Source organism: Coloeus monedula, assembly GCF_965178545.1.
Source record: "Coloeus monedula genome assembly, chromosome: 14".
In the NCBI taxonomy this organism is placed as follows: domain Eukaryota; kingdom Metazoa; phylum Chordata; class Aves; order Passeriformes; family Corvidae; genus Coloeus; species Coloeus monedula.
The window spans coordinates 20,376,652-20,399,073 of NC_138794.1; the positions used below are offsets into that span (position 1 = coordinate 20,376,652).

General features: G+C 52.0%; 1 protein-coding gene across 3 annotated transcripts in view; it reads left to right on the forward strand.

Annotated features, from left to right (window-relative positions):
- The window catches only part of CPEB1 (cytoplasmic polyadenylation element binding protein 1), a gene marked incomplete at both ends in the record, with an annotated part of 40,425 nt that overhangs the window by 3,979 nt on the left and 14,024 nt on the right, over positions 1-22,422 (forward strand). Inside the window, 2 exons of one of the 3 annotated variants that reach the window (XM_082290528.1) lie at positions 4,772-4,949; positions 14,373-14,561. In XM_082290528.1, coding sequence (XP_082146654.1) covers positions 4,772-4,949; positions 14,373-14,561 — 367 coding nt within the window. Of the gene's footprint in view, positions 1-4,771; positions 4,950-14,372; positions 14,562-22,422 lie in introns of those variants that run through there. The other 2 variants (XM_082290529.1, XM_082290530.1) reach the window with 2 other exon arrangements.

A 22,422-nucleotide genomic window follows, 5' to 3' on the forward strand; every position in this document is an offset into this window, starting at 1 on the left:
TTAAAACCTTACTCAGCTTTGACAATCTGCTGCAACAGGCAGCTGTGGGTATTGCTCGTGTACAAAACTGCTTGTGAGTGGTGGCTTCAAAATGTTTTGTTCCATAAAAAATACCAAATAATAGCTGCCTTGATGGGGAAATGCCTTTAAAAACAGGGATTTGTCAAAATTGATGTGGTTCTGAAGTCAGTGCTCCCCTGTGAATTAAGACCATCAAAGTCCCTTCTAGTCTTAATTCCAACCAGGTGTATTCAAGATGTCTCTAATTAATAAACCCCGGGACAGCTGCTTAAGCTTAGCCTTGCTGATGGTGGGAGAGCTGGTGCAGCCTTGCCTAACCCTTTTTTTGGGGTGAGCTGGGGGTGGGAGTGTCTTGCTTGGTGGAAACAGTTACACCAATGTTGTGTTTTGCGTGGGTGTAGCTGACTTCAACTTGGGAAGCAAAGTGTACTCACAGAAAAGGATTTTCTGAGTTGCCTTTCACTGAAGTATGGGGCCATCTTGACTTGGCTATGTTGACATAGGCATTATTTTAACAGCATCTTAAATTTTGTCTTGGGATTCAAGAACCTCTTGGCTGTAGCTACAGCTCCAAGAACCCCTCTGGGCATCAGCATGGTGCTGCCTGGGTGATACTTCTGTGGAAGGTGTAAAAAGCAAAGGCTGGATTGTAGTGGAGGTGGATGAGCCTTGCCTGCTCCACAGCATCCCCAGGAGTTAATGCACATCTTGGCCATACTGGCAGCCAAGCTGTGTTTAATGACTTCCCTAAGGATTAGGCTATCCTAATCCTGTGCTAGTGCTGTTGTGATGCTGCAGGTTCTGCCTAGCCCTGGGATTTCATTATCTCTAGGTTTCCTGCAGGTGTGTGTGCCTCGGGGCTGTGGAGGTTCCCCATTTCTTTACCTTGGACAGCTGCGGGGTGTTTTGCTGACAGTCAGTGTGTGTTGTGCCACTGACTGGTTGTGCCTGGAGTGGGCCCTCCTGCAGGTAAACTCTGCAGGCTGGGGGGGGGGGTCTGCTTGGGGCTGGTGGGATGGGAACTCCAGGGACCTGCCAGCTTCCTGATGCACAGCTGGTAAACAAGAGCTCTGTGCCATGCTGGTAAGGCTTGTTGGTGCTCTGTTACTCTGAGAGAGGGGCAACTCCTCTCTCTTTCTTGGCACTCCTTTTCTCAATTCTGTGTGTTTGTTTGGGGTGCGAGAGGGGTCTGGAGCCATACAGTACCCTCCTTGAAACCTCAGCGTTCAGGGAATGAATTTTCCTGCTTGGACGTAAGTTCTTAGTTGAGCCAGGATGCGGAGGACTGCCCTCCTGCCTGAGCTTCATCTTGTTGTGTCTGTGTATGATGCTGCTTGGGTCTATGTTTGTGACTTAACCTACAGTCTCAGAATAATTTGTGCTGTGGCACTGTGTGCCTGCTGCAGAGAACTGATCTTTAAGAGACTGGGTGTCTTACCAGGTGTTAGGAAGTGGTGTTTGACTCCTGCTGGCTTTAAAGAACCTGTCAGCTGGGTCAGCTTCTCCATTGACTTGTTCATCCCCTGATAAAACACTGTCTGCACCTCTGCATTGGGGTTGTGAGGTGTAGCGGGATGGAATGGCTGAGAATGGCTGTTGGGTCACTGGTTGGTGAGACCCAGGGTGTCTCTCACGGTCCCAGGAGGACCCACCGGTGCTGCTGAACTGGTGCCTCTGGAAGCAGAGGGGATCTGTAGTTTGTAGCTGCAGTGTGGAGGGCTTCCAGGGAAGCCTCGAGAGGCAGGACGTTGAATTTGCCAAATCCTTCCAGGTGGGGCAGGGAAAGCGAATCCTACCTGGGCTCTGGGGTGCTGCATTGCTCGTCTTGGGTGAGGAGGTGAGAGCGGCGCCGGCTCTGGGGATGCAGCCTCAGGCGTGGTGTTTCCCTGTGCTTTGGTATTGACTCCGAGACGGAAGGATTTGGGTGGATTCTTCAGTTTGCAAACTTTCCACCATCCTTTCCAGGCTGGTTGGGGGTGGTTTGGGCTCTGCGTGCTCTGGAGATCTGCAGAGCTCTTCTCAAAGGAGTATCTTTTTTTTTAGGATTGGGGGAGGAGGGTGAGCCACGACCCCCTTCCTACAAGGGGTTGCAGTGCTGCAAGGTCCCCCCTACCCTGTGTCCAGGATGATTCAGTATCCCAAGGATATCCTTCACAGTCTGGGGTTAAAGCTCTCTAGCAGAAGGGATTTTTGTGGAAAGGCTTGGCTGTGTTCTCGCTGGTTTCTGTTCCTGTTTGGAGCAGGACTGGTGCTGCCAGTTGTGGAGGCTAAATGAGAAGGAACGGGTGGGGCGTTCGGCTGGCTGCTCCGGGTTATTTTGTCTCGCTAGAGGAGACTCCTAGGGAAAAGCTTTGCCTCACGATTTAAGTGGTTCTTTTACAGGAACAGGAGTAGAATGCGGAGTTTCATGCTTGTGCCAAGGCAGCCTGATGCGGCACTCCTTTTTATTAAAGATGACTGGCAATACTTCTGTAATTTGAGCTTCTGTACTCCAGCTGCTCTTTATAAAGATGGCTTAAAGCTCGCTCTGCCTGTTCTCTCAGCCTGCAGCTCGCTTTTAGCCTTACCTGTTCCACGCTTGTAAATGTTCCAGAGTCCCGGCGGTGGGCTCTTATGGGAAAGATGCGTGCTCATGTCTTTACAAACAATTCCATGGCTGAGGGTACGGGTGTTAAGGTCTTTGAAATGGCTCTTAATGTCTCTACCAACTTCAAGCCGCCGGTTTGTTACAGAACCCAGACAGTTTGACTCCTGAAACGGATAAAGGGTCTGCAGAAGCCTGAGTTTCTGAGATTTGAGGAGAAAATGACATGGCTAAGGCTGGGGGGGGGGAGGGGGGGAATATGCGGTAGGCAGCTCGGCAAGGCTGTACCTTCCTAGTACCTCAGCCGATGGGGAAAGCAAGAGGGCAACGTGCGGCCGGGAGTTTAGGCTAAGAGGAGGCTGCGCCCTGCGAGACCTGGAGAGAGAAAACCCCACGGGCGTGTGCCCCAGTGCACTCTCTCCCTTTATTCGAATAAAGTTGCAGGACTCCTCTGTCTCCTTTATGGACACTGGCTTTTCACAGCGTGAAAAGCACAGGTCTGAGCATTTCAACAGCCCAAGATGCCAGCCCCCAGCGCTGAAGAGATGCTAATAGCCCTAAATGGGCTGGAGTTCGCCGGTAATTGCTCAGGTCCCGCCTGAAGGCACCGTGCGAGTTGACCGCTCGGTAGCTTATTCCTGCTGCTTCCCGGACTGAGTTTCCTTTGCTTTTTTAGCTAAGTGGTGGCGAGTTGGGGAAAACGATCAAGTCGTGCGTGTCTAATGACGAGGTGGGGGGGTGGAAGGTAAGTGCCAGACATGGGCTGGGCTAATATTCCCGTCTCCACGTGAAGTTCAGTTTAGACCAGTCTCCTTGATAGATCAGCGAGGGGTCATTTGAAAGTAAAACCAGCGCGGCGCTTCAGACCTGTTTGCAAGTGAAGCAGGACTGGAGGGTAGGTGCGGCCTGAAACTTGCAGAAGCACATCCAAGAGGTGCCTGTATTAAATGTCTTCTCGACAAGTACAAATAGCCCAACTTAGAGCTTCGGTGTGTGTTGGAAGCGCAGGGGCTCGTTTGCCAGACTTGATGCTATTCAGTTCTTTGGATTTGGATTTAACTTGATTTGCTTAATGGCCAGTATTCTGCTCCGGAGGCCAGGATTGGCGGGGTTGTGCCTCCCTGCTCCTCTCTTTAATGCGGGTTTTAATTGCCGGCGATACCGATTGCTCAGCATGCTCGGGAGCAGAATTTTGCAGTGGCTTTTGGGTTGCGGGCAGACCTGTCCTCGGCCCCAAAACGTTGGTCGAGATGAAGCTTAGCGGCTTCTAAACTGGCCGAGGCTTGAGTGTGGTGCAGCTGCTCCCGAACGAGCCTGCATGTCAGTGGCTTGTGAGCAGAGCTGGGAAAGCAGCTGTTCTTTCCCGGTTCTCTGGACCGGCACCAGGGTGCAGGAGGGGTTTGATCTTTCCCAGGCAGAAGCTTTTACAAGAGGTAATGCTTATTAAGGATGGTCCCAAAACTTTGATGCTGGTGGATCCGTGCCCGTGGAGGGTTGTGCTGAAGCAGAGCTGGTTTGGGGTAACCACCTTTGTGGTCAGGAGCTGCTGCCTGAAGGGAAGATGAGGATTTTATCTTCTGCCTTTCCTCAGGATTTGGGGCTGCTTGATTAGCTGGGAAGCAGTGTTGTTTGGGGTTTTTTCTGCGAGCCTGAAGTGATTGCTGCTGACTTGGATCATTCCAAGATACTGTTCAGAACCCCAGGATGGGTAGTGAGGTGAGCCTTGCACTCCTCTGCCGTGCATAAGAGGAGCTGCTGTGGTTCCTTGTGTCAGCCTGGACTGTGAACATCCCACTTATCCATTGGTGTCGGGAGACTGATTTTGGGGGAGAAGGTGTGTGCCCCGTTAATCAGATCTGTGCTAGTGTTGTGATGTGCTGGAGAAAAGCAGCAGGGAGCTGTGTTCATAACCCAGCTGGTTTGGTGTGGCTGTCAGTCTAAAGTCCATGGAACTGTGTGTGGTGGGCAGTCTGCTCTGGTGTGCTGTGCTGACAAATTGCTGACCCGTTTGCTTAACTGCTTCTTTAATGCCAAGAATTGGGCTTGAGTGTTGCTAAGACCTAGCTAATGTGAGTATTGGAGGCAGTCCAGGCGTTCCACAGCGTGTTGAAAGCTCAGTGCTGAGTACTTGCCTATTTGACACAAATACTGGTTCTTTTTCACCAGAAAGAAGATCCTGTGAGGAGCATAAAAGACTGCTGGGATAGCCCGAATGCCCCTGCACTTTCCAGCTGCAGCAATGCGGATATATTCCGCCGGATAAATGCCATGTTGGACAACTCTCTGGATTTCAGTGGGGTCTGCACCACGCCTGTCACAAAAAGCAAATGTGACACCCTGCCAGGTAATGGAGGGGGGGCTGCTGGAGTGGGGAGGCACTTGGTGGGGCCTGCTGAACAGGTGATGGTGGCAATCCTCAGTGGTGTGGGTGTCAGCATGTTTGGTACTGGGAGGGCTTTGCTTGTGTGCCTGAAGTGGATAATCCATGTATTCCCTGGCAGTGTGGAGATGCCTGGAAGGCTTGCTTGCCTCCCTCTGGTGCTGTGGGTCACTGTGGGCAGGGTGTGAGTGCTCCCTGCCTGATCTGCCAACTCCTGGTGTGAATACCTCCAGCAGACTCCTGTAGTCTGCCTCTCCTGGAGGCGGGGATTCATCTGCTCTCAGGGTTAGGGAGGCTGAGTTGCTGCATACATTGAAATTGCAACAGAATTTTGAAAAACCGTGTTTGCCACAGGTCACTTAACCTGCATGTAAGAGCACAGGTGGGTGCAGACTTCCCTGCAAAGCAAGCTTGGTGTGATGAAATCAGTGCTGTGAGCTTCTGTTTCCTCCAGGCTGAGGGGAGTGGGCATATTCTGCTGCCTCAAGACAGAAGTTCTGTGCCAAAGCAGAGAGTGTTTGGTCTGGTCTTATTTTTATCCAAGTCAAGGACATGCTTTTGTCCTTTTGCAGCAGCCCAGCTCTGCCACTAAATGTACCTGTGCCTGATACTCCTTTTGCCAGCACACCTCTGAGCAGCAGTGCTTGTGCCAAGGATTTGGGCACTTGAAAGGGATTGCGCTTGCCTCTCCAGCCCCCTGGATTATAGGGCCAATAAACACTTGGGCTATTATGGGAAACAAACTGGCCCCTCTGGATATATCGTAAAATGAAGTGGGAAGTATAGGGCTGAACCTCCCCAGCTGGTGACCTTGCAGGGTGCCCTGGGCAGAGCAGCTTTCTCTGAAGTCATGTGGAGACAGGGTTGCCTTAGCCCCATGGGTAACCAGTTTTAATCAAATGGGTGTGGAAAAAAAAAAAGCTCCAAATAAGTGTCTGGGCACCCTGTGGGTCTGTTTGATGCCTGCGCAGTGCAACTTTGTTCTGGGCTAGTGAAATGACTGCTACCAGATGACTTCCAGTGCAGCTTAATCTCCTGGGTATTTGAGGACTTAGCAGTGTGGACTGGGGCTGATCTGGCCATGTGATCCCGTGCTGGCGCTGCAGAAATAGCAGAGGAAGTGAATTGTTTGCTTCGAGGCCTGGATCCATGGCCAGCATTGCTTGAAACCTGCCTGGTAAAGTGGCATTGGCAGCTATGCTGGCTACTCCTGAGAAATGGTGTAGTGAATATTAACCAATTCAGGTTAGTGGTGCATTTTTAGACATTTGCTGTTGGACTGAGTTGGTTTGGCTGGTTTTTTTGTCCCCTGGCATAGTGGTAGCTAGGGCTGCATCTGATCTGGATGCACTGGAAGCATAAAGGAGAAATAAACAGAAATATTTTCCTTTATCTCCTTGCAGTGGGTTCATGAAAGAGTTGTTTCTGGCTTCCCTGTTGAAATCTTAGCTATAGCTGTTCCTGCTCCATTTGGAATGGGAATATTGCATAGAATCTTAAAACATGTTCATGGTATTTCCTAATTAAGTTTCAGCTTGCCAAAGTTAACCTGGTTTATAAAGGAGCTGTCTCTGCCTGTTAGAGCAGATTGATCCTGTGAAGTTGTGGGTTAATTCTGGTTTTAGGTCTGGGCTTAGCAGCTGGCACAGCAATTTTGACTTTCAGTGCTGTATTTGATTTTGAAAACTCTTCTCTGAGGGATGGGGGTGTTTGCCTGGCACTGAAATAGGACTTCTTACTGACTTCTTAGTGCTTGCAAATCTCTGCTTGTTCCATCATTTACTCTGGTTTTTCCTAGGGGCATCTGGACCAGAGGGTTTTACTGGAGATGCTTAGAGGTGATGTCTTGTCTGGAAAGTCCTGAGTTTTCCAGTGGTGTTAAACTGCTTGTTTCAGGTTCTCAGTAAGTCTTGTGAAAGACCTCTCACAGGGCAAGTACACTGGGACTTGGATGTCAGAAAGGGTGCCTTCTTCTAGCAAATGTTATTTTTGCTGCAGGGAAACCAAGGTTGTGCTTTGGGGACACCCTAACCTGCTTTCTTTCTGCTGTGGCAGCTGAGGCCAGCCTCACCAGTGAGGGGTGGGGGCCCTGCTCAGCAGTAGTTACCCAGACAGGAGGGCTTTAGCTTGTATCAAATCCCTTGTACTGTGACACAAATGCTTATGGTGGTGTGAAGAAAGAATTCCTCACTTCCCAAAAGATACTGAGCCAGGCTGGAAGAGGGTTGCCTTGGGTGCCCTCACTGTTTGGGCTAATGGAAATGTGAAGGTACTGATAAGAGAACAACCTGGGCCAGCAGTTTTCAGCTGTAAATTTGTGGATGAGTCAGCATCTGCCAGTGTGTCGGCAGCTCAGAGTTATTGGTCTCCTTGCACTCCCAGCCTCATTTCCTTAATGTGGGAGCTGGGACCTCTGGGTAGGTAAGGAGGGCCTGAATGCGGCAGCTCTGCAAGCTTTGTCCTGTCTTTGGAGCTGAAAAGTGCAGGAGCTGCTCATAATGTTTGATAGGTTGCTAATGAGAGTCTTCTCCATGAAAAACTTGGCACTGTCAGCAAGGATGTGGGTCCTGGGGTATCTGTGATTTATAAATGGGGGAGGTACTTTGGCACCTGGACCCTGGCCTGGGTTGTGCAGAAATTCACACCTGATGGCTGTAAGGCTGAGCAGCTGTTGGCTAAAATTCAGAATATAGTGCAGGTACCTGGGCAGGTGGTTAAGCCTGGAACAGGTTGTTGGAGCTGTTTGCCTTGCCCTTGAGTGAACTTCTGGGTAGGTGACCAATGGAGCAGAGACCCTTGAGCTCATGTGGTGTCTTGTCATTGCTCCAAGTCGCTTCTGAACAATTCCTGAGCCTGTGGTGCTTTTACTTTGTTCAGGAACAACTGGTGTACTGTAGTTAGACTGGATTATCATGGAACTCCTTGCTTGGGCAGGCTTACTGAACCTGGAGATCAACCATGAATGTGTAGTAGCTATAACAGGTGAAAGGACTGTCTTTTTACAACTTAAACTTCTTTAATGGCAGAGCTTGGGGAAGAGCCTTTTTTCTAGCAGTAAATGCTTGGATCTTAATCTAGTCATGGTCCCTCAAGCTTTTCAGTTGTCATCTTCAGGTCAAACTAGATTTATCCTGGCTTGCACTTGGGTTGAAGAAGCCCCTTTGAGCACTAAGAGGATTACACGTGGTGGAGAAGGGATGGCAGAAGTTCATGACCTTTCACTAATGCTATTGGGGAAGCACGTGTGGAGACACTTTACTGGGCTCAGAGTGAGGCCGTGCTGGGATCAGTCCAGCAGCAGCCTGAGCAATGTGAGAGGGACAGGCTGATTCAGCACTCCTGGATCCACGCAGTCAGAGTGTTATCCCCTTCTGGGCAGAGCTGGGACTGCTGCTGCAGGTTCAGCTTGTCACACCTAAAGTTGGATCTCTGTCGAGATCAGTTTGCAGCTGATGATAATCCTTGGTGAACTTGGTTGACTTGTCAAAGCCAGCTGTGTTGGGATGCCCAGGGTGACCACCTGAGGTTTGTGGGTAGCTGCTCCCCAAGCACCAGGCTCAGGATGTTCTCCCAAACTGTGGGGTACAGTGCAGCAGTGTGAGGAGAGCTGTCATTGTAGAACCTGTCTGGTTGCTTCTGGGACAGGGTGATGGTGCTTCACAACAGCTGCCTGTCAAGACTGCCTCAGTCCTCTCTGGAGAAAGGCAGAACCTCCTCAGTGCAGGCCTTAACCTTTAGTGGCTTTTACTGTGGTGCTGGAGATGAGGGAGACAGCATGGCCTTGACAGAGGCAAGAATCAACATCTCCTGCCAGTGCTGCTGAAGCAGCCCCCTGTCCTTGAGCAGCTGCTTTGCAAGGAATGTGCTTTTAAAGCTGTTCTGTATGTTCATCACCCCTCTGAGTAAGAACGTGAGCAAGGCCAGTTTTAACTGGCTGGTGGTTTGTTTACCAGGCTTTAAAGCTGGGCCTTGTTGGGTGGAAGGTGCTGTTACCTATAGCAGCTTTTGAAATTACCCTGTTCTTTCTGTAGGCACAACTTCCAGCTTAAGTGTAACTGGGAGTAAAGCTCCCACTGGAGCTCTTGCATGCCTGTTGCTGGTTTCAGCTGAAGGCAGTGTGTGCTTAAAAGAAACTTGAAAGACATGTAGGTACCCCAAATGTCCGAGCAACACTGATCTTTTCATTAGGCTCTGATCATTTAACTGCGACAAAGCAGCCATTACTTTGCTCCAACTTGACAGTCTGTTGTGTGAAGAAATGGGAGATGCTTAAATGACTTCCTTTGGATGGGAGATGCTTCAGGTGCCAAGTTCAGTGTAAAGGCTGTTAGTTGTGGCCCATCAGGCTTTAATGACTCTGTGGCTGCCTTATTTAAGGAAAACTGAAGGACAAATGCAAACCCAGACTAGCTGATGACTAAATCAGCTTCCTGTTTGCTCTTAACTGCAGTCAGTTAATGACCTATCACTTGTTTAGCTGTCCAAAAAGTGTCTTGATACTGTAATGTAAATTCCTCTGCTCTTCCCTGGCTTGCAGCCCCAAGGAAATATTCCAGACAGCGCTGGATGCAGCTGACCTGATGTGCTTGGTCTTGGATCAGGGAACAAAATGTTGTAGGATGCAGAGACCCAAAAGGTAACTCTGCTTACCTGGAGGTCCTGAGGCAGAGACCATCAGCAGGAGCTAGCCTGAAGCTGGCAGAACCATTCTGCCTGCCCTGAAGAAGTGCTGGATGCCAGGTACACATCCAGAATAGGGGAATTCCACACCTGTGCCCCAGAAGAGGAGCACACTTACTGCCCTTGCTCTTGGCCTTTGGATTTAAAGTGTCACATTACCAGGGCTTTCCCTACATAAGCATGATGCTTCTCTGTACTGGAAAGTGGCTCTAGTAATTGGGTTTTGTATCAGAAATGCAGGTCAGTGTTCTGCAGAACAGGGACTTGGCCTAGAGCTGTTGTACTCTGCAGTGGTCACAGACTGGTGTTCTGAATATGCAGCAGTTTTCTGATGTGTACTGAGCTCTGTCACTCAGGTTTTGGTGCTGTAATTCTGTGACAGTCTCTGTTACTCTTGGAAGAAGGAGGTAGAGCAGCAAGACTGTTGCAGTGCCTCTTCCTTGGTTTCTGAAGTAGCTGTTTGCCAGCTGCTCAAGTGTTTGTGGTTACGGAATAAGGCAGATTTTTTCATCTGGCTGTGAAACAGGTCATGCAGCAGTGTCTCCACTTCAGGAACGTCTCAGATTACAAGGGAGATGCTTAGTTGTGTTTCAGAAAAACCTCTTGTAACTAGTAGGTTTATGCCTAACAAGTGCTTTTCTAAGTCCCTGATGATCTCCACTGCACTTTGGGAATACAATTGGCTCATCTGAAAGCTTTCACTTTGGTATTTGTTTGTCTGGTGTGCAAAAGGCAATTGAGAGGCTTAATTTTCAGGGATGCAATTCCCAGCCTTTACAATTGGAGGTGTAGAGAGGTGTGAAAGGCAAGCAGTGCTGCTGCTGGCAGCTGCCTTCCTATTTGTGATCTGAAGGCTTTTCCCCCTGCCTCTGGCTTCTCCAGATTTAGTTTGGAAGTTCAGCATTGATGAGAGCTCTACTCCATGGGGTGAATCTGGTTTTGCCAGTGAATGGAACTTACAGCTGAGCTGGGATTTATCCTTCCCTTGCCCTCAAAACTTGGGGCCCTCATTCATGGAGGGGCTTCATCTGTATTCAGGCTCTGGTGGAAACCAGCATGTGGGAGCAAAGGGAGAGCTCTCCTGGCTGTGGAGGTGGTCAGAGTGGGATCTGACTTGGGTTCATGTTTGCTTAACCATTCTGAGAAAACCCGGAGGAAGAAAAACCCCATTTGCTGGATTGTTAGCTGGCCTTCCCAGATCTGGAAGGCTCAAGTGTCTGAACATCTTTGTGCTAGGTTGAGGCACCACCTTTACAGACTGATGGCACAGAGATGCTGCTGCTATGGGCTGGGAACTGAATCATGCTCCCTGCTCCTCCTGCTGCCTTAGCCCACAACCTGCCTGTGGATCGCAGCTCCTGTTGCCAGGCCTTGTGGATCCTTCCCACACAGGCTTAGGCTGTAATTTCCTTAATATTTTCTTGTTTGAAGTGCCTGGTTGGTGCACCCATGCTGCATACCAGATCAGGGGAGTGAGCCAGGCTTAAAACTAACTCCCTGTGGCTTGGTTTTAACCAGATGAGCTCCCCAGCCCAGCTTCCTGTGTGGAAACTCACCTGCCTAAAGTGGTGTGAGGGGGGAGGATGGGGACAGGGGCTGGGGCTGTGGGAGCTGTCCTTGCCTGCAGGTGAGAGCTGAGCTCTGGGGATCCTTACCTTTAAGAGTCTTTGGAATGCCTTAAATCCTGGGCTGTGACAGTTAAAGTCTGGAAAATGCAGCTTTCCATGCGGGCAGTGGTGTGGAAAGCTGTCTGGCCTGTGCTGCGGTGCAGCCTGGCTCCAGGGATCTCCTGGACAGGCAAGAGGGAGTCACCCAGGAGAGACACTTGCTTCAAGGCCAGCGAGGGAGTGTTTTATTAAGGACTTTGTTCTCATGATGCTGTTGAAATCAAACCCAACCGGCTTGGGAGGCAGGAGCTCAGTTTCTCCCAGACGCTCGGGCACGAGCGCAGCGCTGCTCCTCTGCCAGGATGGTTGGCTTCCAGTGGCAACTCCAGGGAAGAATCCAGGTTGGGAGGGCTTGTGCTGGTGATTGGTGCTTGGAAAAATCTGCAGTAAAGCATTTGAGTTGGGCTGTGTCAGGTTGCAAAGTTAAGTTATTTAGTATTTGGTAGACATTTAGTTATGAATAACTTGAGGTTGTGACTCTTTAGACTGAACTTTTGTTGGAGATTTAATTCTTCCTGCTCTAGTATCTGATTAGTTTTGTCTGCCTGCAGCAATTGATTGCTTTGTAACAAAGCTCCAGACTCTTTGACTTTTAAAAATAACTAGTCCAAAGATCTTTTTAAGTTGATGTTTTGCCTGGATGACCTGTATCTAGCTTTTAGCCCGGCTTGGAGTGTTAAAGGGGAAGCAGCTTGGGCTGGCTGTTGGCTTCTGATGGGAGAAGGTCTAATTAAAAACTGCTGGTTATCTGAGTGGATTCTGCTCTGTGCTTCTGCAGTTAGAGCTGTAACTGGATTGCAGGGAGTTTGTTTTTAAATGTGGATTGAAGTCATCAGAGGGAATCATGGATCTTTTACTTGAATCTGATTTTGTTCGATTAAACAAAACAGCTTATTTCCTGAAAAATGGGGATAGCGAGGGGAAATGTGGCTGGATGCTGCGGAGTGAGCGCTTCCTGCCGCAGATAAATTTGTTCCTTGTTTTCCTTATTTCTTCAGTCATAGGTTTCATCCAAGCTGTTGGGATTCAAGTTGTGCTGTGTGTCACTACTCTGTCCATGCTTCCCAGAAGATGAAGCTTGGTGGGAATTAATTCTTTTGAGACCTAGCAAGATCCCTGGTCCCCAGAGGGAAGGGAGTCTCCTGCTGCCAGGGATCTGTGCACAGCACTTGTGCCTTTTCATAAAGGCAGGAATGTTACATATTCATATGGACAAGTTATGGTTGCTGTGGGAACTGAGTTGGCTGAGCACTGTGCCTTGATCCTCTCCTCCCTATGTTAGAGATGTCCAAAACAAGCAATCAGAAAACTATCTGGTAAGAATTCATGTGGTGAAATACCGCGCTGGAGATGCAGCGTGATGCTGTCGGAGGAGTAGATGCTGTTACAGGTGTTTGGTAGTAATGTGACTAAATTGGCACTACAGCTTGTACTAGTACTACTAGGAGTAGGAAACACCCTGGTGGATGCTATCCTGGTGGAGTGCTGTGGAGGAGGCTGCAGCTGGGAGGGGGGAAGGTGATGTGTTGCCAGCAGGTTATGTTTTAGCTGCTCTGATCCTGCCTGTGGTGCCACAGTCCCCTCACTGGGGTCTGGGGATGCTGGTGCTCCCAAATTGCCGTGGGCTGAAGGCAAGGGTCCCTCCTCTGGTGGCAGCAGTGGCCTGTGTCACACATAGGTTACCCAGCTGCCACCAGCCTTTGCCTGGGCTTTGCTCACGGGCATCCGAGTGGCACGGGATGTGGATGTGGAAAAGGAGGCCAGGAACGCTGTCGGGCTGCCTGGGATGGCTGGGGCTGCACGTGAGGGATAACGTGACAGGCTGGAGCGACTGCAGTGCCCGTGGAAGAGCTGGGAGCAGTGTGTGGAGCAAGGTGTACATCTGATGGCACAGTGGGAGGCTGTGGGGGCAGGGGGAGGAGGAGGAGACAGCTGCTGCTTCTTGGGAGTTGGCTTATAAATGCCCTCTGACTCAGATTTCGGGTAGCACAGCTGAGCATCTTGTGGTTTCACCAGCCCCCAGATCCCTGCGTTAAACTGGAATTCTCAGACTATGAACCTGCTGTGTTTCCTTAGGCTGTTGGCACGGGCTTAAACCAAGGCGAGAATCCGGCGTCTCCAGTACCGTAGGCTTGTGAACACCCTGCAAGGGAGGGGGAGGGCTGGGAAAGGGGGGACCAGGCAGGCGGAAGGTAAACAGGCCATGAAAAATTCCTGATGTGAAATGGGTCTGCTCGGTTCTGTTCCTCCTGTACCAGTGGGATGTGCCCGCTCCAGCTGGACCAGAGATAATGGGTTGCTCTCTGGGTAGTGGGGGTTGAAGGTTATCCTTGTTACTCAGGGGTAAACAATGCCGAGTCAGTGAGAGGCACAGTGGCCAGGCTCAACCAAACAGATTATGCCAGCAGAATTGCGAAGCTTTGCATCGGCTCTGAATCGGAGCCAGCAGCTGGAGGCTGGCCAGGACTAAAGTGTTTTTGGGTTTTGTGGGTGGAGGGAGGCGGGGACAGGAGAGCTGGGTAGCACTAAAACTAACTGTGCTCTGTCGCTGCTGCTCTCGTCGTTGCTGGGGGGTTTGCTGCCTCCAGCCTGGTGTCTGCTGTGCTGACGAGCCCTGCTTTGTGCTGCCTGCCTCCCCTGATTTACTGGAACTGCTCCTCTTTCCTCCTGCTACCGTCTTGTCTGTCAGGGGAAATCTTACCCTTTCTTCTTACCTTTATTTTGTAAGAGCTGATGCAGTTCTCTTGCATGGCTGAGTGACGTCACTGTCAGCACAGTAAGCATCAGCAGCCTGGTCACATGCTGACCCAGTCAGTAATGCAGACGGGATAGGAAGGTGGAGGGGCCGAGGGGGGTGGGGGGCTGGATTCTGGACATATGGTAGCCCTCCCTTTTGGGGTGCAACTGCTGGTTGCAGGAGCTGTGGCTTCAGAGCGGCGCGAGACCTGGCTCGGGGCTTAAAGCTTTGGAAAACTCCCGCTTTAAAAAGAAAAAAGCAGCCCTGAACTCTCAAGCTTCTGTTTGTTCTCCATCTGAGCAGACATCCAGGACTCTGAAGAAGCAGTGGCAAGCAGGATGCTCTTCCCTACATCCACGCAAGAGTCTTCCCGTGGCCTCCCAGACACCAACGATCTGTGCCTTGGCCTGCAGTCCCTCAACCTGACAGGGTGGGACAGACCCTGGAGCACCCAGGACTCTGACGCTGCAGCACAAACCAGCACACAGTCCGGTGAGTCTGCTGACACACGCAGCAACAGTTGTTGGATTGTGTATGTTTTTGGCTGGTTTCAAGCTAACAGGGAGCGATGTGCTTGTGTAACAGGGTGCTGGTTGGGGCTAACAGGGGCTTCTCGACCTGTGGTGCTTGTGTAATGTGACAGCTGAGTTGGGGAGGCTGTGGCTGCCTCTGCCACAGCCCCCTCTGCTCTGCTGTCAGCTCACTGCAGATGAGAAGTGCCTGGGGTTGTTTTGCTCGGAGCTGTAATGCTGCTGGGGGAATAACCTCACCAGGAGAGGAGAAATCCTCTTGCTGTGTTTGGAGGGAGTGGGTGGGGGGTGTGGTGTCAGGAGGCTGAACACGCTGGGTAGGAGTGAGGCTGAACTTCGCTCTGGCAGCCTGAGGAAATCCCTGGTGGCAGGCAGCTCTGCAGGTGGGGGGGAGGGTGTGCTTGCAGAGGGCCCCCCCATGCCCGACTGCCAAAGTCCTGGCAGCCGTGCTCGCCCAACTCTGCTGTGGGGTGTGGTACAGCCAGCACCCGACAACTTCAGCCGGCAGCTCGCTGGCTGGGTGGGAGACTTGGAGGGATCCTTCTCCACTCCCACGCTCAACTAGAAATAGCGGGCTGTGCCTGGCAGTGGGCTGCAGGAGATGCAGTGGAATGGCTTCTTGTTTTAACTCTTCTGGTCCAGCACAAACCTACGTGATGGGCAGGGTGTGGGCTTGCAGCCATGCACTGCTGGCTGGTGTGCCCTTCCCCCTCGATCCTCTCCAGTCTGCTTTTGCAGCTGAGATTGGCTGGGGAATTCCTGGGGTGCTGGGTGCCTCCCCTGGAGTGATGTGGGGTCCAGTTAACTGTTTGAGACACCCAGCCTTCCCTGTAAAATCACAGGAGAGAGGGATGCTGTATGTACAAACTTAAAGCATCCTCTCAGCCTGGTGTTGGAGCAGAGGGGTAAAACAGGGGAGAGTTCACTTGCTAGCCTTTGAGGTGTGTAAAAACCACAAATGGTGGTGTGTTCGTTCAAGTATCAGTCCGTGGAAAGATCTAGTGCTTTGGCAGAGTTTGTACAAGTACAGCCTGGTTGCTACAGAAACTCATCCCTTTATAGCAGCATGCTGCTGCTTTGTTAAAAGGAGAGTGCATCGCTGTGCAGACTTGGGTGACACAGAGGCCCCAGGCATGGAGTTGGTGCTGACAGGAATATAGATAGCTTCTGGGGGGGGCTGGGCAGCAGGGTTTGCCCATGTAGATGTTTGGAGGGGCAAGGGGATGCTGTCCTGAGCATAGGAAGAGCTGTTGGGACACAGCCCTGAGTTGCTGTGTGAGTTGTAAAACAGCAGAAAAAAAAGCACTAGTGGGGTAGCAGAGTTTGAACAGCTTGATCTGCACAGCTCACTTGAGTTTCTGCACCTAATTTCCATGAGACTTGGTGTGTGGGCCCTGGCATGGGCACTTGGGGTCTGCCTGCAACCCGGCTGCGGTAGCTTTATTAAGCCTCGCTCTGCTCCAGTGAGCAAACCTCCACACGGTCCTGTGGGCTTCCCCTAATGAACCAGGGAATACCACACACTCCTGCCTGTACTTTCATTGCCAGCTGAGACTTTGAAAGAGGAAGGAGAAACAAGTTGCTAGTGTGCAGTGGGCTGGCCAGGTGCCTCAGAGCTCTGCTCTGAGCCCCTTCTGGCTGTTGGCAGACTGGGGCCCTGCTGGTCCCCGTGTCACAGGATCTTTAATGGATGAAGAGCACACTTGGAGCAGGTGACATCCCCTGGCGTGACCCTGCTGCTCGCAGCCCTGGCGCTGGGCTCGGCGCACAGCGCGCTGCGGAACGAGGCTGTCGCACATGGAGGCGGCCGCTCGGTGCGGATGTCCCAGCTCCACCTGCTCCTCTGTAGCCATCTCCAGAGCTCTCTTGGTCGGCTTCCTGCCAGCCTGCCTTGGCAGAGGCACGGATGTCTCTGCAGCGCTCCGGCAGGCAGGCGAGCAGTGCTGGCATGAGCCCGGGGCGGGCTCTGCGCCTCACAGGTTGGGTGGTGGGGCTGGCACGGCCAGGCTGGTGGTGGGAATCTACTGCCAAGGGGGTGGAAAGGCTGCTGGTTTCAGGAGGGAGGTTGAGTTGAAGAAGATTTGAAGGTGCTCTGGTGACCTCCCTGCTCACAGAGGGTGTATCTGGTGTCAGGTGCCCCCACTGACTGCAGTGCATCGTGCTGGAGCTCCTGCCTGCCACAGAGGCCTGGGAAGAGCTGTGGAAAAGGATCTTGCCTCAGGCACAGCCCTGGGCTCTGATGATCTGTGCCCACTAGGTGGTTGTGACAAGTGTGGTAACAGCTGGTGGAAGATGGCACCCAGTGCTGTCTGGAGAGGCCTGTTTCCTCACTTCTCACTCCTGGTATTCCCATTGGTATACAGAGAGAGGATGGCTGGGATGTGGGACCTGCCCAAGCGCAGCTGTACTGCTTGTACAGAGCAGTCTCTGGCTTTCAGTGGCTGTGTGGAGGGTCCAGTGCCCTGTGGCTGGGGGTGTTGTGATCCTGAGACAATATTCTCCCTCTCGCTCCCACACTCCCTTCCCAGGTGAGCAGCAGCTGGGCCAGGGGTGCTCCATGTTCTGGGCTGCTGTTACTCTCCTGCTCTGAGAGCTGTGAGGATGGTGTGTGCTGGCTGGGGAGGTGAAAGGCTGATCCTATGCACAGCTTTGTGTTGCTTCAGCCACCCACACCTCCCATGTCTGTGGTGCCTTAGCCCTTCCTCAGGGCCCCGGAGTGGCAGTGGAACTCCTTGGGAACAGAGAGCCTGTAGTTCAGGATCATCCTCTGCAAGGTTGTGGAACACTCTGGGTGGCAGAGAATTGTCCTGTGTCTGAAAGCTGTGTGTCTGAGGAGCTGACAGATTCTGGTCCTTCCAGGTGGCCTGTCTGTGCTGTGATGGAAAGAGGGAGGATATGGAGAGGATGCTGCTGAGGCCTAGGAGGCTGCAGCTGGCCCAGCCCACAGGGCTGGGGTCTCCATTGGGGTGTCCTGTGGGCAGGTGAGGCTGCAGCAGCGCTGGGCTGTGGCTGGGCATGGGGGAGGGCTGGCACTGCCAAGCGAAGCTGTTGTGCCGCTGGCACCCAAGCGTTTGGAAGGTTCCAGCAGTGACTCAGCTGTGCGGACCCACAGGGAGGTGGCTGGAAGGGTAGAAATGCAACAAAAAAAGCTAACAATCAGGCTAAAAATATTGCTGATGTGGTCCCCTGCAGTGCTGTGCTTGAGTACTGATGAGCTGGGACCTCCTCTCCTCTGCGTACTCCCTGCCAGCACGGAGCTTCCTCAGCCTGGGAAGGACCTTTGGCTGCAAAGCCTTCTGGTGTCACCTTGTGCTCCCAGGGCGTTGCCACCACGCAGCTTGGTGCAGTAGGAGCAGATGCCCGCTGGTTATAGGTTGGAGAGCAGTGGGGCTGGTTTGTGTGCCCCAATCCTGCCTACATCCCCTGTTCCTGAAGGGCCACTGAGCCCCTTGCACCCAGACAGGGTTATTTGTGAGGAGCTTTCCTTCTGCACCCGGCCTATAATGCACTGAGGGCATGTGCTGAGCCCTAGGCAGTGTGGCAGAGGTGCTGCTGGTGCCTGGAGAAGCTCTCTGGAGGCAGTGGCTGCTGCAGGCTCGAGCTGCTGGCACTTCCTGACTGTAGGATTGAACTGCTGTCTCACAGCAGGCAAAGCGTCTGAAACCCTCTGCTGCCACTAGATCTGTCAGGCTGGAAATACTTCAGCAAGTCCCAGCAACCTGCTCTGTGGCCTGGGGAGGGACTTCTGCAGGAAACTGGCCTTGAACACTTCCAGTCCTGCCATTCCTGGCTGTATACCTTGAGGCAGTGTTTCCCTGTCTTCAGTCTCAGAGTAGGTGACACATGTGTAGAGATCTCAGAGTTCAGAGGCAAGGAGGGGTTAAGAGCCAGTGAGGTGGGACTGTCCTTGATGGTATCCTTTACCTTCACTGCTCTGTTTCTCAAGGGGCGCAAGCAAATGGGGTCTTGATCCAATTTTTGCCTGGAGAACAGCAGTGCACAGCAGATCCGTGTGCAGATTTTGGGTCTCCCTGCCTGGCTCTCAGCCTGTGTGCCAGCTGCTTGGTCTGGCTGGTCTGTCCTGCCCTACATTGGGAGATGTCCCTATGTGGGACAGCAGACTTGCCCGCTGGGATATCATCCTAAAAGCAGTCTGTTATCATGAAGTCTGCAAGGCTAACCTGAGAGTGTTTTTAGCAGGATCAGGTCTTCTGGAGAGGATGTTGGCCTCTCTAGGTGAGCCCAGCAGGTGAGCTCTTCCTGATGGTGTCTGGTGGAGCACCTTGCTACATCTGTCTCTCTGCTTTGCTGTGTGACCCTAAAGCTGCTGGTGCAGCAACAGATTTGAGCTTTTCTTTGGATTTGCTCTTGAGACTGCAGCTCCAGCCTCATCTGTGCCCTCTGCGGGGTGGCTGCTGCTGCTGTCTCATTCTCCAGCCTGCAAGGTTGCAGCTCCTGTCACTCTGGTTCTGGGGAAATGGCCCGTGGTAGGAAAACACTGCTGAATCTTCCCAGCCCTTGGCTCTTCTGCTTCCCAGCGCACAGCAACTCATTTTTGTGATAAGCTTACTTATCTGTAGTTGCTTAAAATCTGCCAGGCTGGAGCTGCGGGCAGTCTGTTGTGCGTTGCCTGGCAGATAGCGGAGGCCTCGGAGCACGAATCTCTCTGAAGTCTTCAAGGCAAAACCCTGTCTGAAGGATGAAAGAAAAGACCTGTTGCACAGGAAGAACAGTTGTTGTCATGGATTCCTTGCCTTTCTTATTGATAACAGCAGGAGGGATTCATAAGTTACTCCCTGAGGTCAGGCTGTTTACAGAGTGTCCTCAAATGCTGTGTGTGGTGGAGGGCACCTGAGCCCCCGAGGGGAGAGTTGCTGCAGCCTGGGGTGGCTGTTAATAAATACAGCATGGCGCTCACTGGCTTTCCTTGAGCTGCTGGTCTGAGTGCTTGGATGCAGAGCTTGGGGCAGAGGATTTGGGTTCCCAGTTTTCCATCTGTTTAATTTGCTGCTTGGCTAACCCATACCAAGTTCCATAGAGCTCTCTCTTGTGCATGTCCAGGTCTTTCCCTCCTGCTTTTCCTGCTGTCTTTTGGACGAGTGGCTTCAGAAGACCTAGGTGTGCCCTCAGCTCCTGTGTATTCCTGCTTGGCTGTGTGTAAATCCTTTTCCTTACGTTAGAGGAAGATTTCAGAGGCTCATCCTGATGGAGAGCTCAATGTCTGGACAACACTAGGTTGGCATCAGAGTATCCAAGGATGGTTTTTCCTGCTCTGTAGTGAAAGGGAGGGATGTTTTGGGTGTGGGGGGGAGAGCACTTCACCTGAGTGAGGCTTGCTCCCATCTAAGCTCAAGTATGCCTAGAAAACTCAGTAAAAGGTTCCTTTGTGCTGCTGGTGGTGTGGCTGCTGGGATGAGGAGGGAAGGGCCGCTCCTGCTGACCTTGGACCTGTGCTTGGTTCAGGAAAATAAGTATATCCAGAGTTTTGGTGGTGGTCCTGAATTACATGTTCTTGGTGTCCTTTGTTCCCTAAAGGAGGACTTTCCCAGCAGCCTGGTTTCTTGGGAGCAGCTTGCTGATGTTCAGAGCATAGTAATGGAAGCACAGATGTGGTGGTGCTTCGTGTGTGAAGGTTGTGGGTGATAATGGTGTAAGGGCACAAAGCTGGGAGCTGGTTTGACTCTCCTGGTCTCTTGCTTGGTGCTGGTATTCCAGGAGTACGTGAGACAGCCTTACTAAAAGCTTGCCCCATGCTATCCTAGTGTTTGTAGGGCTTTTCTAAGGACTTACTTGATGTGGGTACTTAATGGGCACTTGTTCCTTCAATGTGTTTCCATAAGAGCTGCTCATGCTCTGTGGGCTGATTCCTCAGTGCTTGGCTCCAGCCAGCTGTGGTGGGGAGTGGGAAGCAGGGAAGCACTTAACAGCTGCACACTGCTCATGTGGCAGCGGTGTTTGATCCTTACCAGAATAAAATATGTATCAAATAAGTAAAAAAAGTATCAAACCTGAGCTGGCAATTGTTTTCTAATGGAAGTTGCTCTTAATACAACTCCTAAAGCTTCCATTTGAGCAGCTTCTCCTAAAGCAGATTTATTTTTATCTGCGCTGATGCTGTAAAACAGAAGATGCAAATAGAGGAGTAACTGGAACAGGAACCCAACCAGCATCTCTGCTTGTATCCAGCCAGAACTGAAGTGGGTCAGGGCAGCTCCAGTGCTGTGCTGGAGGCAGCTTGTGGGAGCAGGCATGTACCACCCAAAACCCTCCCCCTTGGCTTCTGTTAGGGAGGGTGTTTGATTGTGGCCTCTGGAGCAGCCCTGTGGCAGTGTCCAGGGGTGGTTTGGAGAACATTCCTCTTGGCTCATTCAGGAAGTGAGCCTCAACAGGCATGTTCCCTGCCAAGGGGAGAGCATTGGAGCTGCTGTTTGGTGGGTCTGAATTGCCCCAGGAAATTCGTGGCTTAGTCTTTCCTGTGATTGATATTGGAGGTAGCAGCAGGGAGGGTGGTTTAGTGTGTGCAAGCCCTGGCCTGGTGTAAGATTCATCCCCAAAATTGCACCAGTCAGATGAGAGATGAGGAGGTTTTCTTCCAGCCCTTGCACTGCTGTGTGTCTAAGCAGTGGATGTGATGATTCCTTGCTGGGCAGAGCTGACCCAAAAAGCTCTGCTGCTGCTCCATCAGGAGCACGGGACCTCTCTAGGAGAGGCCTGGAATGTGTCTTTGACTCAGTGCCTTCACTGCAAACTCCCCGGCACATGCAGGCCTGAGTGCTTGCACAGGGAGCTGGGTAGGGAACAGCTTTTTGGACCTGCTGTCCCAGTGTGCCTGTAGCAGAGGGGGTGCCCACTGCTCCCCTTCCCCAGCTCTGGTGGGACAGGCCCAGAATTCTTCATCTCCTGCTGCCTTGGGCCTGAGTTTGTCCCTGGTGCTGTGTGGTACCTGGGCACAGTGATAACCAGGCCATGCTATGTGACATGTGGGGTGACCTGTCACTCCACTGTCACCAGGGCCAGGCCAAGGAGCTAGTGGAGAGCATCTGGCCTGTTAGCACAGCTGAAGTCCCTCCAGCTGACTTTCATTGGGGACTGTGTGTGGAGCTGCTGTAAGAGGGCTTGTGAGCCCTCTGCAGTACTCTTGGCAGGCTGGGGTTTTTAGGGTGACTCCAGTTGGAAGGGACCTCTTGAGGGTATCCAGTCCTACCATCGCTCAGAACAGGAAAGCTTCTGGACGGTGGTGGAAATAATGTAGCCTGAGGGGGTTCCAGAAACTAATTCTGCCTTGGTGTTCCCACAAAAAACACCCCTTTAAGTGGGCACCTCCCCTGAGCTGGCTCGGAAATGATCTCCTTCCCAGGGATGCTGTGGTCCTTGAGCTGTCACTGCACAGAGGCTGAGTGGTGCTGCTGTAGGGCTGGGGCACTGGGCAGGGCATCTCCAGCCAGGGTTGCACCTTCGATCCACATCTCCAAGCTCACTCCCTCTGTGCCTGGTCCCTCAGGCGATGGCAAACCAGCTGAATCACAGGTGCTGTCTGTGCTGCTGCCAGTGCAGAGGCTGCTCTCGGGCAAGGCAGCTGCTGCCACGCATTTGAGATGGCCGTGGGGATGTGCTGGCTCCCTTCTTGCCCCTCTGCCTGGTTTTCTCCCTGAGAGTGTGGAGGGAAGGTGAGGCAAACTCCCAAGCTGTGATGCTAAGGGGTGCAGACCTCTGGAAGGTAGCTGGGAGTCTTGCAGGCATCACTGGTGGGGTTTGGGAGTGCTGGTCTAGCAGTGGCTCTATGCTGGTTGAAGGCCACAGTGAGGCTTGTGTGCCATTTCCCA